This window comes from Poecilia reticulata, chromosome 19 (genome assembly GCF_904066995.2).
Source record: "Poecilia reticulata chromosome 19, P_reticulata-male-v2, whole genome shotgun sequence".
NCBI classification, from domain to species: Eukaryota; Metazoa; Chordata; class Actinopteri; order Cyprinodontiformes; family Poeciliidae; genus Poecilia; species Poecilia reticulata.
The window spans coordinates 4,305,433-4,324,475 of NC_088848.1; the positions used below are offsets into that span (position 1 = coordinate 4,305,433).

Genomic DNA, 19,043 nt, shown 5'->3' on the forward strand with positions numbered 1-19,043 from the left:
CTTTATCCAACGTAGAGAAGTTAGACGTGTTACACCTACTACACCCATTGCACTAATTATTTAACTTTTGACAAGCAAACTGGGCAATGAGTGCAGCCCGAAGCAATATTGTTTTACTTTTTAATTGAGGCAATAATAAATGAATTATGAGATATTTCCTGCCTGAGAGAGAGAAAGAGAGGGGGAGGATTTACTTGGAAGATTGGTCAAGCTTTTCATTTGTTCTTGCCAAATGGAGTCCTCTTGAGTAAAAACAAAAACATTACCACCGAGTTATAAAAGATGACTGATGAGAAAACACATTCTTAAATTGTCGATGATCTCACTGATGAGAGTAAATATTAGATTGTCGGTACTCAGATTATGTTTTATTTCATTTCTTGCTCTGATTTGCTTGTCAGCATCTTGTCAGGCTTGGCAGCAGTCGTCAAATGTCACCTCATATAAAACAGCTACTTTATCCTTCGTTGACTGTTTTTGCTGAAATAGTTTTTGTAAAGCCTTTTATCTCTGATTAAATTTCATGTCAGCTACTCTTTTTTTTTTTTTGCACAATTAGCCATATTTTTTTCCCTTTGTAAAACAGATTGTCAAACCAATAAAAAAAAACATCTTGATGATGAAGCTTATAAAACACTAGAAAGCAGTTAAAATAACATTACCAGTGAATAAAAGAGGATAGAAAAATAGAAAATAATAATTAATTGAGAAGTATGTTGTTATTGATATACTGTCATATGAAAGACTGCTGATTTGGCAGTTAGTAAAGAAACAAAAGATCATCTGAGATATCATAGCACATTATTGGAATGTTGAGTGGAAGGACAAAGTCTGGTAGAAAAAAGTGAACTGTTGCTTTCTGGTCCAAAGCAGGAGTCTGCAACCTTCTGCATTGGCTCTTAATAATTTAGCAAAGAAGTGCAGAACCAACATTTTTTTAATTACGCATATAACAAATACAGTTTTTAGTTGTTTTTTTTGTATGAAATAAATTCTGTGTTGTTTTTCCACAACCGAATGACACTAATATCACTTATACACAGCTCTGGAAAAAAATAACAATACAGTAAAATACAGAAAAACTGTCTTTCTTCCTCTGTGTACCAGTTAATCCTTCATATAGTGAACACATCATAAGAGAAACTGTAAAAAGTTTGAGCACAGCAAGTTTTATAGTTAGTAGAGGAAATGTCAAACCAGCAAATGTATATGTATAGATATTCAAATTGAGCAACATTTTACTTCTTTATTATAAAATTCTCCTCTGACCAAATGAACGAAATCACACTGTCCTTTTCCATTTATTTGGGTTTTCTTCAGTTGTACATGATCAATGTAAATACATTTCTTTCTATCTAACCTCATACGTCTCTCTGTTTTCCTTTACTGCAGGACTGATTGTCGCCAGTGCGTTGGTAGACATCTCACAACAGAAGCCATTAGATTTCAAGGACAAGTCCCAAGCTTTAAAGAACCGAAAAGCCCTTCCTCCAGCTCACCAAGGGACCTGCGTCTGACTCCATCCGGCGGTTACGTATCAGACCGACCGCCTTGTCATTCCAGCATGTCTCAGGTCCCGCGGCTGGAAGCCTTTCCACAGACTTGACATGCCTAAGTGACTTGTAGGAGATTTGTTTTGGCTGCTAACATTCACCACTACAGTTCCCACTTCGCGTGAGCGCAGTCCCTCATTTCCGAATATGCCGACATCAGAAATCCACAGCAGTGACCGATCCAGGCCGGGCTTCAGTTTCTTCACTTTCGCTCGGACAGCTCAGTCTACATTTAACGAACATCTGTCATGTTTTCCACAAATTACGGCAGATCCCGACTCATTGAAGTACGACTGATGAAGGTTTTTTTTATTTGCAAAACATGAAGGAAATGTAAATGCGCATTTGGGAATGTCACAAGCTGACCAAATTTCCTCATATGATCAAAAACGGTTATTAGATGTCCAATATGTGCACCCTGTATAATTTTGTACTTTTCTTTTGCGCACCCGTAAGTGGTACATTTGGGTGCCAAATCATTCAGATTTCCCTGGTTTGTCTTTTTTTGTTGTAAAGAATTTAGACTTGAAAAGGTCTCAACTTAACAACCCACAATTATATTGCAAACCATGACAACTTGAGCATTTTCTGCAATTTCTAAGCATAATTGTTCGTTTGCATAAGACTCCTCCACCAAGCAAAAGCTAAAGTCTGTATTTTCTGTGGGATACATGAACTAATGCTGCAGAGGAGAGAGTCCCTTCTCATGACATGCCGGATGAAGACGTGAAGGAGCCACGAACTAATCATTCGTCGTTGAATTATGGCATGAAATTCTAGAACAAGTTCGATGCATTTTATTTGGGAAAAATGTAGTTATGTTTTTTTTTTTTTTCTCGGTGTAGTCACTGTTCAATAAACAGAAAAAACACTGAAGTTACTGTAGTTTGTAATGAAAAGTTTTGGACGTTTTGACGCTTTTGAACTGAGATTGGGATGGTGGATGGCTGCTCCAGAGAAGTCCTGCTCTTCTAGCTGTTTACTAGTTTGTTTTGTAAGTTTTATATGGGAAAAAAAAGAAGCTATAACTTTATTTCACTTTTTAAGTACAATGAGTTGTGCTAATAATAAGAATGCCTTGGCTCTTCATGAGCTCAGATGGGAGCATGAAGATCTGAAGGAGCTTCTCAGCTGTACAGTGTCTCGTTGGAACAAATGTGCGTCGTCTTTCACAATTGTTTTTTTTTTTCCGTCAGGTTTTTATGAAACTGGTGAAAACCTTTTGTTAATTTCAGGCCTTGTCACCTGATACTATTATATCTATAATAAATTATCGGTTTGCTACACTTGTGAGGAGCTTTTCTGTTACTGTTTTTGTATTTAACAGATTCCTGTTTTCTTGCACATTCTCGTTGACTTCAAACCACTTGTTCTAATGTCAGCCCCCCTTTTTTTCTATTTGTGCATCTTTATAAACTGTTTGGGCATTGTCCTGCTTTGTGTCTCAGAAGTCATGATGTCAGCTAATGTATTTTTTTTCTTATTTTTATTTTGTGTTTGTAGAGTAATCCTTTAACCATGTCTTTGCACAGGAATCAGGCTCATGCTGTTCTGTGAAACAGATGACAAACTTGCATATCAGTCATCGTTAGTGTATTGGAAAGATGGACAACATGCCAGAAAATTAAAAGAAAAAATATCGAAACAAAAAAAACTTTTTGCAGTAAACTTTATTCCATCTCTCACAGTATGTTGAAGTTACATGTTTTTTGTCTTTCTGAAATGGATCCATATTTAGTTTTGACAGTAGACTGGGAAATATTTGCTGCAGATGTAAAAACAGAGTAAAAATACTGCAGGGTGTTCAGTTTTTACAAATGTAAATAAATATTGTCACTCGCACTCGGGCGTCGCCATACTGTTTGCGCTGCAGTGCATTCTGGGTAAATGATATATGCTAGGTCATAGCAGTGCTAGCTCCATTGAGCCCAGACATTTATGAGTAACGTTAAGCCTTTTAAATTGGAACCGGAGCACTACAATATTGTATGTGTATTGAAGATGAGGCGGACCAAACTGAGGAAGAGGAAAGAGTTGACCAAAGAAGTGGTTTGTGCTGCTTTCAGCTTAATAAATGAAACCATGAATGACGCGTACCTGTGGTTGGAGTCGGGCACCTGTAAGTCGTTGACGTTCTCTGTGTCAGGTGTGGTGTTACATCCGTTTAAGGTCTGGTTTCCGGTTTGTTGTCGGGTCTCACATTAGGTACAGGTGGTACGAGCAATTAGCTTTGTTATAAAAGATTTGCCAGTGTTGCCTGTCTGATGTTTTCCCACTTTGTTGTTCGCTAGCTGGGACAGTTTAGGCACTTTGAGGATGAAATGTTAGCCATTTGGTTTTAGCTTGAGAAATAAAGACCATCTGTTAGCTCCTTCATCAATTTTACAAACGAGTGAAGTTTTCTGGAGATAAATGTTTAAGGCACAAATGTGGGGTCATTCGGAAATTGTGTTCTTCCATTGGCTTTTTCCCTTTGCTCTCTTTTTTCTTGTGGGAAGAAATGGAAACTCGCCTTACTATTTGTTTTGAAATTACAAGCCAATAGCGATGCAGTGTGGCATTGTCTAAGTTTATACCAGTCAAACGCAATACTATAGAAAAAAATGTTAGCTTTCCTGTGTTTCCAGTCCAGCAATAACCTAACCTAACGCTGCAGCCCAAATCTCACAAAATAACTTTTAAAATTCAAGACTTGACCTTTAGGTATTTCTATATATTTAGTAAAAAAAATAATTACCATAGACATACTTTTTACTGCATTTAACACGTATATTGTTTTGCTTTCCCCCTTCAACTTAACATTTTGCTACTTTGCAGTTGGTGGAAAGGATGCATCGTGTATTTTACCTTTTATTAGCTTGGTGCTTTCAGTGTTTATTTTGAAGTAAAGAACGTATTGCATTCGTCTTTTCCAAGCTCAGCGTATTGTTGGAGAGGTTTGTCCTTCATTGTATTAACTCCCTATAGATTGTTCATGGCCTTTTTTCCCCAGTGCCATTGCTGTGTGTTTGAGCAAGGATATAGGCAGTTGGCCAAAGTGCTACTTTAAGGAATCTTCACTTATTCTGTACCCATTAGCTGCAGCCGCTCTTGGAGAAAAAAGCTTCTAGTGCCCTACAGGAGCGTTCAGTACCAGCAGGAGATCCTTAAATGATGGTGCACACCATACACAGACGAAGAATGTGATATTAAGCAATATGACTATGGAGTATTAACTTCACAATGGGTTCAGTCTATGTATTTAGTAAACTTTGTTATCTTTGACTCTCATGTAGAGGGTTTCCTTTTAAATCATCTGGACTGACCTTGAAAGCATGGAAATATGATTTGTGGGAAGCAAATTCCATCAGAGGACCTGCAACCAAGGTCAGTCAGAGACTAAAAGGTTTAGAAACTACCCAAGTAGAGGTAGTATTTTTATTGTTTTTATTTAGGTTTAGCAACATCAGCTAATTAAGACCAACCCCAGGAATGTCTAGCTGTACTGTTCAGGAAGGAAACATGTTTGGGTTGAAATGTGTATATTAACCCTCAAATTAAATAAAAAAACTTTATGAAGATGTGGGCTGAATGTGGCAACAGAGCATTGTGTAAACAATATAAAAGCCATGGACCAACATATGTTGTCTGGCGGAGTGGGCCAAATTTACAGCAAACTGTTATCAGAAGCTTGTGGAAGACTAGACGAGATATTAGCCCCAGTTCACACCGTTTTAAAGCTAATACCAAAGATGGAAGAAATGCATGTGAATTTTGATTTTGGAAAAAAAAAGAAATCTTTACATTTTTTGGCAAAAATGTTGTAATCTTAACTGACTTAAAGTGGGAACAATTAGTCTGAATAAATGGTCGGTAAATAGTATCAGCAGAGGGTTTATGTAACTCAGCATTTGAGTTATTTCTTCAAAAGCTACTTTATTTTTAATTACATATTAATAAAATGTTGCCATTTGGCCAGTATTTAAACTGGTAATTTAATAATTGAGGCTGTTTTCACTAGAACTATTTTACTTTGGTGATTTCTAGATAACGCAATAAAAGTTCAAATCAGTGCCCACAAGACATTTCTAAAATTTTGCATATTTTAATTAAATTATTGCTCTTTTTCTTTGCTTCCAGCAAAATTATTGTGTGGTTTTAATATCTTTTTTTTTTTTTTGTCAAAAAGAATCTCACTTTTTATTTTAACCATTTAGGAGATAATAATATTCTGTACTATCAAGATAAAAACAGATTCATAAAGTTGTTGGTTATCTGCAGTCTTACATCGGTTTTCTTTATCCATCTTGTTTAGAGCCTTAAAAAAAAAGTTTGTTCCTCCAAAATCCCAATTTAATCCAATCAAGAAGCCATTATTTCTTATCTCTGTCCATGGGACAAATTTGAAAAGATATGAAGCAAAGTATCTTGACGTAACTCACAGTTGTTTACTGTGAAAAGTCAGACACACACTGACATTTGGACACAATAAAACCCCCCAAAAGTAATAAAATGAAATTGCCTCTGCTCTCCTGGTTAATAGAAAAGGTTGAAATCCACAGAGAAGTTCTGCCTGTGCAGGAGAGGTCAGCGGTGCAGTAATTAGGTATGAGGTGCCGTGGCTGTAATTGTGCTGTTTTATCAAGATCTGCTTTAATCCATGCCAAGGGAGAGCGTGCGGACGGTGAAGACTTGCAGTGGTTTAATGGGTGTGGAAGGGTTGTAACCTACCGAGCTCAGAACTTGGTGGCAGGGGAACAATAAATCTGGAGGGCAATAATATTTACAATGGGCTTAATGTCAGCTGATTGTCTCAAGGCATCAATCACCTGAAGTAAGACAACATTAATTGGATTTTGATGTGTTGAAGTTATTAGAGAAGCAGTTTTAATTTAGAAACTAAGATAAAAACTATAAATTATTAGCCCAGGAGCTAATAATTTAATCCCATGAATATTGTAGCTGGCTTAAGATGACAAAAATGTGCAAAAAGAAAGCATAAAGGTATAATCTTATATAATTTTTGGTTTTTGAAGTTACAGAAACGAACAGCGGCTCGCAGATGTCTTCCTCTTGACCTTTTTCACATTTTGTCACATTACAACCACAAACTCCTTGGTAATTTACTGGAATTTAATGCGAAACCAACACAAAGTATCATATAGCAGTGAAGGGGAAGAAAACTGCTACCAGATTTAAAACGATTACTAATAAAAATCTTAAACGTATGTTGTTTGTTTTATAGTCTTGCTCCTGCAGCCCCCAGACAATCTGCTGTATAAAGCAATCAATTACAATTACCACCTTGCAGTTTTGCGTGCTTCATGTAAAGCGTTTAGAGTACTTTATACTTTGCTTCAGCATCTGATAAAATGGACAGACTATTTCTTTCTTGTGCAGAACATGAGGTGGACATTTTGGTCCTTCTGTTTCTGTGAGACGTCCAATAAATCTCTGGCTTTCTCTCTGGATCGTGCATTCCATCACTGTTCCCAAAACAGGTGACAGTACACATCCCCCTCCCCGTCCAGGGACGAGTCTGTCCTCTGCAGGTTACGTCCTTGTCCGCTTCTGTCACTCCACACAGGGACTGATATGATCTAAGTGGCAATAGTAGGGTGTCTGCCAGGTGCCATCCTATAATCCTGCTTTACAGGAGTTTCTTCTATATGGGAAGGTGAGATAAAGTGGCTTTTTTTTGGGGGGGGGGAGGAAGGATGACATGATCCAGGATATATGTCTGTTATTGAGTCTGTAAACCAAGATGTCTTATTATTATTACTATATTGTCATGCTTAACAAACATTAAATGTTATCTTTTGATTGTTAAGAGATTTTAAAAATAATCGTGCCTTGCAGAACCGTATACTTTATCACAGCAACCTTCAGTGAATGTTACTGGAATTCATGGTTATCAAAATCTTGTATATATAAGTATCAGAAAAGTGTGCTGCGCTTGAGAGACTTTTGTTTGTAAAAATATTAAAACCACAAATATTTTCCATCCCACTTAATACATCTGCACTACTTTTAGTTGGTCTGTCACTTAAAATCTCAAAGTTTGTGAAGGTTTGTGTTTGCATCTTGACAAAATGTAAACAAGCTCAGAGCACTGTATTATTAAATAATATGCTTCTTTTTTTTTTTTACTCAAAACAACAATCTATTCAAAAAACCTCGTATCTTGAATCAATTCATTATAGGTAGACTGTTGTTCAGTTGTCAACAGAGATCAGTAATTACAACAGACACATTGCATTTTTAGAAATGCTAGAGATGTTTAGAAATGAGCCTTTATTGTGTTGTACATTCTTTGAAAGTCTGTGTTAACTCGATCCATTTAGTACAAACTAAGTATGTGTTTTTATCTTTCCGTCCCTTCAGACCAGCTCTAATTGCAGGCAATTAATGTCTGCTGGCTTTTGTCTTTTGACATTAACTCTGCTCGTGGGTATTTACACATTGTTTATTCATCAAACCTTTGTTCCCTTTGCTCTTTGCAAAGAAATAATAACGTGGGGAAAAAAATAGAAGTGTGTGGTCCTCGAATTTCTGGATGAGACCAGTGCCGTTTTTTTTTTTTTTTTTATTTCTTTCTTTGTAAATTCTATGGATTGCGTTTACAAATACTTTGATACCTAAGAGAAATGATGCACGTTTCCATCAAAATATATTCACATAACAAAGTCAAATCTGTAACCACATGAGAAAAGAAGCACATCTCATCACATTTCATAAATCACAATTAGGCTGGATAAAGCTGAGGGACCTCAGTCACCTGTTACTAATTTACACTCTCAAAATGTTACAGACAATATTCTTTACAAGCTAACAGCAGCATACTGGAACAGAGTTTGCACCTGTATATTTCTATGCACAAAGTGAGGTGTACATGATAAAAGCCACAAACCACCTTGACGACCAGATCTACAGAGCTGCTCTATACCTAACGCCAAACATGTAGAAGAGAACGCTGTTGCGGACTTTTTGGGCAGATTCGTCTTTGTCGTCGTTTGATTTTTCAGACAAAATGGACGTTTGAATGACCTCATCGATCGTAATCCAATGCATGTATGAAATGTGTTGTATGTCCACGGTTTTCCCTTTTGCTTCCCACATGTTTAGCTTTTCCCTCAACTGCAACAAATCAAGCAGAGAATGCATGATTTCATGCTCGAAGCAGTTTTCACCTGCACTCCACTCAGTCAAATATGCAGAGTCTTTGCAAATGACTTCCACGGGGCTTTGGAAGGCAAATGAGCTGACATCTCAGCGACAGTCGTTCACAAATCTGACCCACGAGTGGCTATGATTTCAGAAAAACCTTGAGGTTCCAGTTCGGTGAGTGTCTGAATTAGAATGACTTTGATTGCGTCTTAAGACCAGAAAGGTTGACCTCCAGTTCTTGGCTCCTACAGAAACAGGAAACCTTTGAGCTGTAATGCTGTTGAGGCCGCTGAGAGGACTAAAGTTGAGAGATGCAAGGAGTTCAGTTCAGATGGTGAACGTCCAGCGATGGCATTCAAAGTGCCAGATTCATCCAGCTGGTGGTTCTGAAGGAAAAAAACAAATCAGTTAGTTTTTCGTCGTACGGAAAGTTTTATCATTTACTTACAATGTTTTGCAGAATTAACACCACTTTTTCTCTACATCACAACCAGAAAGCTCAATTTATTTTCTTGGGATTTCATGTGAAGTGAAAACAATAAATGGTTTTCACAGTTCTTTTCAAAAATCCTGGCATGAACCCCTTTACTTTGATGCACCTTATTAAGGAAAGGTTAACAGAATCCAGTAAAAACCAAGCTTTTCTTTAAAACCCACAGATGCTTGTCAAAGAATGCAATAATTGAAGATGCTGAGAAGTTAAAAGCAGAAGCAGCTCAAATAACAGTTAAAATACTGCTTAGACGCATATAGGTAATGAAATGTAGCACTTCATTTTTTAACTGAAACTAATAAATATAGACCCAGGATTGTTTGGTCTTATGGGAACCATGGAACCTTCAAGCGCTTAATAAAACGAGTCTTACCGGACAAAAAGCTGCTTTTGCTGTTTGATTTGAGACCAGATTTTGGACCTTGAAGGGAGAAAAAGAAAACAAGTGAGGCGGTAGAAACGCGTTAAATTTGATTTCTGTTTTTTATTAAGTTCTCCACAGCCCGACTGAGGGCGATGAAAAACGATACGGTACAAACCACAGACTGTTTTATCCCCACAAAACTCTGGTGGTGTAAACTTTTGGTGTAATTTTCCCTCTGCCTGTTTGTGCCAGCTCAAGGTTACATCAGTTTATTACGTTACAACTTTTCTCAGTTTCCTCAGAACTTTTGCATTCATACATATATATATAAAACAAAACTGTATTTGCACATACAAATAGATAAACAAAATAAAATACAACCTCATAGCTGCAGTGTTTGGGTGCAGAAAATGATAAGGGGAATCTGCGATGGTTTGGAAACAGAATAAACACTCCATGATTTTTAAGCAGAAAGAATCCTACAAACCAGGGTTATGGAGAAGAATGATTAATTGCTGTATTGGAGGTCTTTCCTCCTAAAGGATGCTTTACGGGTGATAAATCATATTATCGCTATTAAAAGCCAATATGATAGATTGTTTCGGTTAGAGGAGGCTCTGTGATATGATCTCATTTATAAGAAAAAAGCCCCAAAGTATTTATCAGGAGAGAATAGCAGATATCGTGAGCGTGTTGATCGAGCCAAAATCTGTCCAAAGGGGTTGCAGCGGATTCTGAGACAGTTAAGCAAAATTAAGTACAAATAAAAACAGTGAATATACGTAGCATTTTGAATTCAGGGAACTGAATGCTTGTGAAACACAAAATAAAGTCTTAACGTGATGCAGTGGGTTTTAAAAGCGCACATACCTCTGCTAAAATGCCAGATTCTGGTGGTGTAGAATAGAGTGACATTAAAATGTGACATTAAAAGTTGTACAGCTCAACTGAAAAATATGCAAATCTGTTAGGGGGGAATAAAGGTGCAATCACCTGGTTGCATAAGGATTCAAACTAATACTTTGTTCCATCTTTGGACTGAATTTCAGCATTCAATCTTTTATCACACCTTAATTATTGGTAATAATTATCCATTCCATCTTACAAGCGTTCTCCAAATCTATCATCCTCTCGTCAGCATACCTCTTCAGGTGACTGCAACAGATTTTCTGTCAGAATTGGCTCTAATCTCTGGTTAGGTCACCCAGAGTTTTCATTTTATTCTGGTTTTCATTCATTTGGATGCATGTTTGGTCCCATTGTAATACTGAAAAGCAAAATCCATTTTCATGGCCATATTTCTTGCAACCAAATGAAGGTTATAAATCAAAACTGATGAACATATAGAACTGTTCATGCTTAACAAAGAAAGATCTATAGAAAAAGCCCAGTTAACTCTGAACAAAAGTAACCTTAGAGCATGATGCTACATGGTGACGTACAGCGTTGATTCTTTGCTTCCCCTCCTTATCGAAAGTTCAGTTTTAGTTCCATCAGACTGTAACACATCTGTATGGTTTTTAGGGTGAATTTTAGCCTTGGCTGAATGTTTTGAAGTAAAGGTTTCTGTCTTGGAATCCTGTTCCAGGAGATTGCCGTCACATGAACCAGTACTGGGAAGAAAAAACAAACTTCTAGCTTTTGTAATATTGTTGTCTAATCTTTTCTTTAATCATTTTGATCTTTTATTGCATAGTGGCGCAGTTGGTAGAGCTGTTGCTTTGCAGCAAGAAGGTTCTGGGTTCGATTCCCGGCCCCAGTCTCTCTGCATGGAGTTTACATGTTCTCCCTGTGCATGGTGGGTTTTCTCCGGGTACTCCAGTTTCCTCCCACAGTTCAAAAACATGACTGTCAGGTTAATTGGCCTCTCCAAATTGCCCCTAGGTGTGAGTGTGTGTGTGCATGGTTGTGTGTCCTGTGTGTCTCTGTGTTGCCCTGCGACAGACTGGCGACCTGTCCAGGTGACCCCGCCTCCCACCCGGAACGTTAGCTGGAGAGGCACCAGCACCTCCTGACCCCACTAAGGGACAAGGGTGTAAAGAAAATGGATGGATGGATCTTTTGTAACTTAGATTTGTATAACGAGGTGTTCGTACAATTCTGAGATCCACTACATCTGTGCAAGTAATGGAAGCACTGTACAGACAGAAAGGTTTTTTCTTCACTTTGACTTTTACAACGACCTACAAACTGAATGTCAAACAAAGTTGAATTAAGACCTAAACTAAGAAATATCTAGCGCAAAATAAAATATGACAATTATTGTTTTTTAGTTCTTTGCAAACAAGATACAAACAAAATAAATAGAAAATGCCACTCACTTGTCATGGCTTTGTTAGTTTGGTGACTTAAGACTTAAGAACATGAAATCATTTAAGTAGATTTTAAAGATGCTTTGTGTCTATTAGGCACTGATAAACTGTGATTATATGACAATTTATCTTGCCATACAACTCTTCCTCTCTCTGCCATCAGTTCAGAAGTTTTAGGATTTAAAAATGTACTAAATAGCAACTGAAAATTTGAGTTTGGGAAAATTCAGACACTTTTAATTTGATCATGTAAGAGCACTTATGAGTGAGAACAAGTTAAAAAAAAATCTAGTCTAGTGTCCTTTCCAATATCTGACCTTCCAGTATTGAGGCGGGGAATATGAGGGAGATCCCTTTGGCTTTGGCTCCTGCCTGCACACTAACATTGTCACAAACAGACTGAACCTCCAGGCCATTTCTGAGGTTACCGAGGCATCCAATTAGCTTTGACGTGACAGCTTCTGAAAATGTGACTCCACATTGACATATCCACTTTCTGCCCAGGAGGCGGGATTCTGTGCATGCCGTTATAAAACCTTCGCTGATCTATCTCAGTGACAGATTCAGACATCTGACAGTCAAACTGAAGCTCTGAATGGATTTCTTGGTGACCTCCTAAGGTCTGAAGTTGGGATGAGGCATTTTCGTTCCCAAGTTCGGGGAAGTTTCTAAAGTTTTGCAAGCATTTTCGTTAAACATTTCAGCAGAAATAGATTTAAATGTTTCTGTACAGCAAGATTTAAGATTTTCTTCTCAAAACTCACCTGCAAGGGTCCACAAATGTGATACGAGTCACTATTGGCGCCCAGTTGGTTCACGTCTGTCAGGACGTCCACAACGCTGTTCGTCCAAGCTTTACCCCTACGAGTGATGCTTGGCTCCACAGTGGGTTGAATGGGGGGTTGAGGCTGCCATACTCCAACATCAGTACCGTTACCAAATGCCTTTATGGCATTTCCTAAACAAGAAGAAAGTATTGATCCTATTGGCTTTCTGAACAGAACAAATGGAGCATGTCAGGAAAACAGAAAACATGGCAGATGTGGGACAAAATTTGCACCAAATAGCTTGACTTTTATTCAGCTGCTCTGTGTTTGATATGATGGATTAATACGGTTGTATTTAAAAAGCTTAAGTAATAAAAACAGGCTACCTAAGCATATGCAAATAAATAGGGTTATGTACTCACACAACTTTTACGGTTACAAAAGCTTTCATGTAATAGACTAACACAAAGTAGTGCATAATTGTGAAGTGGAAGTTTCCAAAGTTTTCTTAAAAAAGAAATGTAGCTAGTAAAAATCGGGTGTTTTGTTTTCATTTGTGTTTGCATCACCTGTGATTGCTGAACAGGTCTCGCTTTGTTTAGTTTCATTTGTAAGTTCTTGGTGTGTTTCTTGCATTTTTGTGTTTATCGTTTAGATTTGTCAGGCTTTTCCCCTTCAGTTCTAAATCTGTTTTACTCTGTTCAGCCCCTTCTGTGTTAGTCTCCATGTTTTCCTTCTCTCACAGCTGCACCCTGTTTTCAATCAGCCACCTGTCTCTTGTCACTAATCAAACTCACCACTATCTAAGTCTCTCAGTTTCTGCTGTTGCCTTCATGATATTTCTCTTTCCTCCTGCTGTTGCCTTCATGATATTTCTCTTTCCTCCTGTTGTTGCCTTCTTGATATTTCTCTTTCTTCCTGTTGTTGCCTTCATGATATTTCTCTTTCCTCCTGTTGTTGCCTTCATGATATTTCTCTTTCCTCCTGTTGTTGCCTTCATGATATTTCTCTTTCCTCCTGTTGTTGCCTTCATGATATTTCTCTTTCCTCCTGTCTCATGGTCCCTTGCATTTCTGCTGGTTTCTTGTCTTGATCCCTATCTGCCACTTTTTCTGTTTTTAATATGAAGGAACTTTCACTTTACGTTCTGCCTGTGTTTGGGTCCATCATGAAACCAAAACATGACAAGAAACAATGTTTTGAATTATGTCTCTACTAGCTCTGCTCAGCTAGACACTAAAAATTTTCCCCTTTCATCCAACATTGAATTCTCGGTGAAACTAGATGTGAACATTGAATTTTCAAGGATTTCCACAAATTCTCAATTAGATTCCAGTTGGCTGGGCCGTTCTAGCTGTCGCTTTTAGTAAAGTGGAACTGTTTTCTCAACCTGTAAAAGTTTGGGGAGTATAAATACTTTAGCAAAGCATTGTACATGCTACGAAAAACAGAATGCTGGAACTCACGGAGACATCGATTGTTGGTGAAAAACTCAGCGAATTTATCACAGTCAGGCTTGCTGTTCCCGCTGCTGCTGCAGTCACACCATGGTGACAGGCTAATGCCAGAAGACCGCACATAATTGGGAGTCATCACTGTACCTGCAGCATAAAGCAGAATAGGACCCCTGTTAGTCATTGCTACTCCGGTTGAAACCATTTAATAGGGCACTTGTGGTTTAGTAGGAACTTTTTCTGGCCTTTTATGCTAAATTAAAATGTCCAGGTCAGCCAGTGAGAGTGGGCTTACTCTGTGTTATAAGGAGCTTTTACTCCATTTACAACATCCAGGGAAATTGCAGTGAGTGATAAAATGATAAAATTCCTTAGTAAGCTGTAATATCAAGCAAAGACTAATTGTCTGCCTTTTTGAAGTAAGTTTGAGGCCGAGTAGGTTCGATTTCTGCAATTACAAGCAGATTCTGTGGCGTGGCGTCAGGAACCTGTCGGGTGGGAGCATTAGAGGGAATAAACTGTGTGAAGCATGATATCTGTGGTGTAGATTGAAATTTCTGCCTGTTGAGACTGCAATTGGCCTCCGTTGCACTGTGTTCAAATCTCATTTCAAAAACTCTGTGGGACGTCATTTTCCTTTCTGCGTAATGAAACCCCCTGATGAAAGGAAGACTGGATCAAGATCTGTTACTGCACAATGAGCTGCAGTGAAATGTTCGCACTGCAGCGTTGCGGCTGTAATATAAGGTGTTTGCCAGCCTGGCTGATCAGCTAGTTTAACCTTTGCTCTGCAGAATACACACAGGCTAAACTGCTTGGCTTTTCAATGAGCACCTGTAAATGATCTGTTATATGTATGTAGTCCGCATATGAATGTGTAGAAGAATGCAGCAGCTGTGCCAGAAAGTTGTTGAAAAAACAAATAAGGATTTTTAGTTGGCATCATAATGTGGTTGTTAAGAATAGTCTCTATCTTTTTAGTGACCCATTAAGCAAGAAAGTATAAAAAATAACTTTGCTCACTCTGTAATTTTGGCGACCAGAGCGCCAAAATGAGTAAAAACAGAGAACATGGCAAGACGACTATGCGTGTTGATTTACAAATGGGTAAAATAGCTATTGACCTAAATAAGTTTAAAACAAAGTTGTAACACACAAGGTTGGATGAGGACCCGAGTATAAAGTATAAAGTTTCATTTCCACTGAGAAAAATGGTTAAAGAAGATAAACAAATCTCAAAGGGGCACTAATGGGGTCAGTATGTCTCCATAGCAGCAATCTGGAGCCATTTACATGCCAGTTAGAAGACAACTTTCCATCCCTACCATCACTGACATAAACATGTGGAGTCGGACCAACTCTACTGGTACTTTAGCTGGAAATTGTGTGTTTTTACTCAGGTGAGACTAAAATTGTTCAAAGGACAAATGCATGTAAAACCACTCTGTTTGATGGAGAATCTGAGAAACTTCTAAAACTGCACAGCAGACTAGACTTTTTCCAAATAGCAAATTTTAACAAAAGTCCTCACTGGGTTTTTAAGTTGTATAATATGGCTTGCGGTCAACATAACAGTGAAATGCTTCACCGAACGTTCTTTGATGGCAATTTCAATTCACAGACATAAATCTTATTGAAAATTAATTGAAGATACTAAAGTCTCAGAACTCTGGATGATTACGTAAACTTGTAGATTCCCCTCTCTGTATGTGAATAAGGGGTTGACATAAGTATTAACAGGACTGTGAATAATTGCGTTATACAGTTGAACCAGAAGTTCACATACAGTGAATAGACACTTATACCTTTTTTCTCACCGTCTAAAGGTAAAACAGACCAAACTTATTTTGTTCTGGTCAGTAAGAATGACCAAAATGATTTCTATTAGCAAAATGCCTCGATACTGAGGAAAAGGACATGTCAGAGATTTATTTAACGTCTTCAAAATCAGAAGGCATGCAGAAACAACGGAGGAAAGTCCAGATGATGATGACGTACCGGTTTTGGAAACTCCTGATAGGTTAACTGACACATTTGAGGTAATTGGAGGCTAACCTGTGGATGTATTTTAAAGCTACACCTGGAACACAGTAATTTCTTGTTTGACGATGACAGAGTATTTTTGTACACAGCATTTTATTCCACTCTGAAACAATGTACAAAAATATATTTTAGATGTTTCTAAAATGTTTAATATGAGGTTGTGCTACCACAAGAAGACAATGTTTCACATTTTTACCAGGTGTGGCAATAATTGAGAGCACAGTTCAGTAAGATCACGGGTCCTTGATGAAAAATATGTCCAATACACCTATGGATATGAAGAACTTACCAATAAGACCTGAATAGGAGAGCAGGCAGTTGGCGTAGTTCTCTAGAAGACAGCCAGATATGGAACCAGCTTCGGGCTGACAGTTGCTGAGAAAGTCCGCCAGCCTTGATCTATCAGCAACGGAGACACATGCTGTCAATGAAAGCTTCTTAAAACGACGCTTTTGTGTCCTACTTCTGAAATCACTCTCCAAGAAAGATCTAGGAGGACAGCTCTTTAGAGTTTGCTCATGTTTAAATAAGATACAATGCAAAGATTGAGCGATCAATCGGATCAAGATGGACAAAACTTCATTAAGTGTTTGTATCTACAGAACTGGACAAGTTTTCACTGAACATTTTTTTGAACCTGAAAAGCTGTGAAGGTGAAAATTATTCAAATTCAATCAAATTTTATTTTTATAGCAGCAAGGCATTTCAAAGTGCTTTACATCATTAAACACAAAAACACAGTCATGCAACATTGAATCAACAATCAAAAACATTAAATTTCCTGCTGAAATAATAATAATAAAAAAAACTCTTAGTGGGGAAATTCACAGCGTATCCAGAGCAAAGTGACGGATAAGTAGGAGACACAAACATAAAAAGCAATAAAAAAAATGTAATGAAGATGAAAAATGATTCAGTTTTGCAATGAATAATTTTGCAGTAAGTAGAAAAATGTTTTAAATAAAGTAATCTTTTCTTACGGTGTTTGAACTTTGCTTCTATATTAGTGCGATTTTCAAACGCCTTGCAGATTTCGTCTTAAATCTTTTACTTTTACTTTTACCGTCATGTTTTATTTTTCCGACTGGAACAAATCATTTTGAACTGGTTCATCCCAAGTTCTGACTTGAATCTGATTGGAGGGAACAAAAATGTCTAAAACTGGCCAGGAGAATGAACAATTTAGCACTTGGCTATATATGGTTGAGATGATGAACTCAGTGTATTGAATAAAATATTGGTGCTGAAAACTCTCTTAAAGGTCAAAGGTCAGGATACTTCATGCGGAAGATTTAGTGATATATTTAGTTCATCATGTTCCAGACTTCTGAGTAGCAACACAGAAAATTTTGTAATTGCTAATATAAGGGAATTACAATTGTATACATACATTCACTAGCCACTTTATTAGCTCAACTTGTTCAACCACATGGCAGCAAATCAAAGCACGTAGACAATCTACAGGGACGTAATGAAGACAACTTGCTTAAATTCAAACCAAGCTTCAGATGGTGAAGAAGTTAAGTGACTTTGAATGCAACGGGGTTGTTGGTGCTATGTGTGCCCACAAATACAGATTGCAAAAAATGAGTTTAAACTTAGTGGCGACACACAATTTAGTAAGAGTTGAGCATCATTTAAAAGCCACAGCCCACCTAAATCATGTCCATCACTTTATGATCTCAGTTTAAACATCTTATCCATGCTTTCTCTTCTACACTATTAACCTCCACCTGGTTTCTTGAACAGAACAATGAGTTCAATGGCCTCCACAGTGACCATCTGTCATTCCACTGAACTGTGGTGGAACAGGAGATTCACATTGTTCATGTGCAGCTGACAAATCTGCAGCAACTTCTGGCAAATTCTTAAATCTGTGCCATGGAGGATTAAGGCAGTGTTGAAGGCAAAAGGAAATCCAACCCAGAACCAGCAAGGTGCAAAAGAGGATTCAGTCAGCATTTAAACCTGTTAAAGATTCCTGTTTTACCTGCAGATGTAGTTAGTCTTGCATGTGTTCTGCAGAGAAAGACAGTTGGGCTTGTCTTTATCCTCATAGGAGCAAATGGGTACGATGGTTTGTCTTCTGCGTTCTGCACAAGCCATCTGATCTCCCGCTGGACAGGAGCAAAACAGCATCCCGTAGCTGTGCTTAGGTGGAACCTTGATTTTGGAACAAACACAGAAAACACCAAAGTCTCAACATGAAACAGCGTTTTTTAGTAATGTACTGCGGCGTACAACATTTTCCCAGCTGAGACATTTACAAAGACACTGCGCTGAAAGTGAAATCCCATTTAGAACTGTGATAGAAGCAAGTTTTTGATCATTTTGAGAAATGTTAGGCTGAACGTCAGACATCGAAACGGAAGACAATAAAAGCTCTTAAACCTGGCATGCTTAATTACCTTGTCAAAGAACTGTCGTAGAGCCTTGTGGCACTTGCGCTTGTTGCAGACCTCAGAAGCAGACACCCTGCTAGTGCAGGGGTTGATGTAAGCAGAGCGGTATTTCTTGCAGGTGTCGTTCAGGTTACAGGCTTTGGCAGCACTCAGACAGTTGTTCTCCTTTGTGGATGCAGGCTCAGCTGGGACAGAAAAAAGGGAATATGTTGAACTGAAGATTCTAGGCTTTCTTGCAGTAATGAAAGGAAATGATGGACTGCACAGTGGTACAGTTACAAATACTGTTTCCTTGCAGCAAGAAGGTCCTGTGTTTGCATCCCAGCCTGGAGTATTTTATGTACAGTCCAAAAAAAGTATGTTAGGTCAGTTTGACTCCTTATTTTTTTTCTGCCTCATTAAGGATATCACTGACTCCACAAAACTAAAACTTTTAATCACAATTTTAGCCTTACTGTTACTTTTCAGGGTGGAATGACGACAATTTTTGTTGCTAATTTCAACAAGTT

The 19,043-nt window shown here is 37.9% G+C and overlaps 2 protein-coding genes across 2 annotated transcripts in view; one reads left to right on the plus strand and one right to left on the minus strand.

Annotated features, from left to right (window-relative positions):
- atrnl1b (attractin-like 1b) overlaps positions 1-3,207 on the plus strand; it is a 72,357-nt gene extending 69,150 nt beyond the window's left edge. The window contains exon 29 of the mRNA XM_081601030.1: positions 1,393-3,207. Within this exon, the coding sequence (XP_081457156.1) occupies positions 1,393-1,517 (125 nt within the window). The 3' untranslated portion in view covers positions 1,518-3,207. The remainder of the gene's footprint in view (positions 1-1,392) is intronic.
- Positions 3,208-7,807: 4,600 nt separating this feature from the next.
- gfra1b (gdnf family receptor alpha 1b) overlaps positions 7,808-19,043 on the minus strand; it is a 29,011-nt gene continuing 17,775 nt past the window's right edge. Inside the window, exons 4-10 of the mRNA XM_008436696.3 lie at positions 18,541-18,719; positions 18,123-18,295; positions 16,422-16,531; positions 14,102-14,236; positions 12,633-12,826; positions 9,566-9,613; positions 7,808-9,085 (exon numbers count right to left, since the gene is read on the minus strand). Of these exons, the coding sequence (XP_008434918.1) occupies positions 8,945-9,085; positions 9,566-9,613; positions 12,633-12,826; positions 14,102-14,236; positions 16,422-16,531; positions 18,123-18,295; positions 18,541-18,719 (980 nt within the window). The 3' untranslated portion in view covers positions 7,808-8,944. The remainder of the gene's footprint in view (positions 9,086-9,565; positions 9,614-12,632; positions 12,827-14,101; positions 14,237-16,421; positions 16,532-18,122; positions 18,296-18,540; positions 18,720-19,043) is intronic.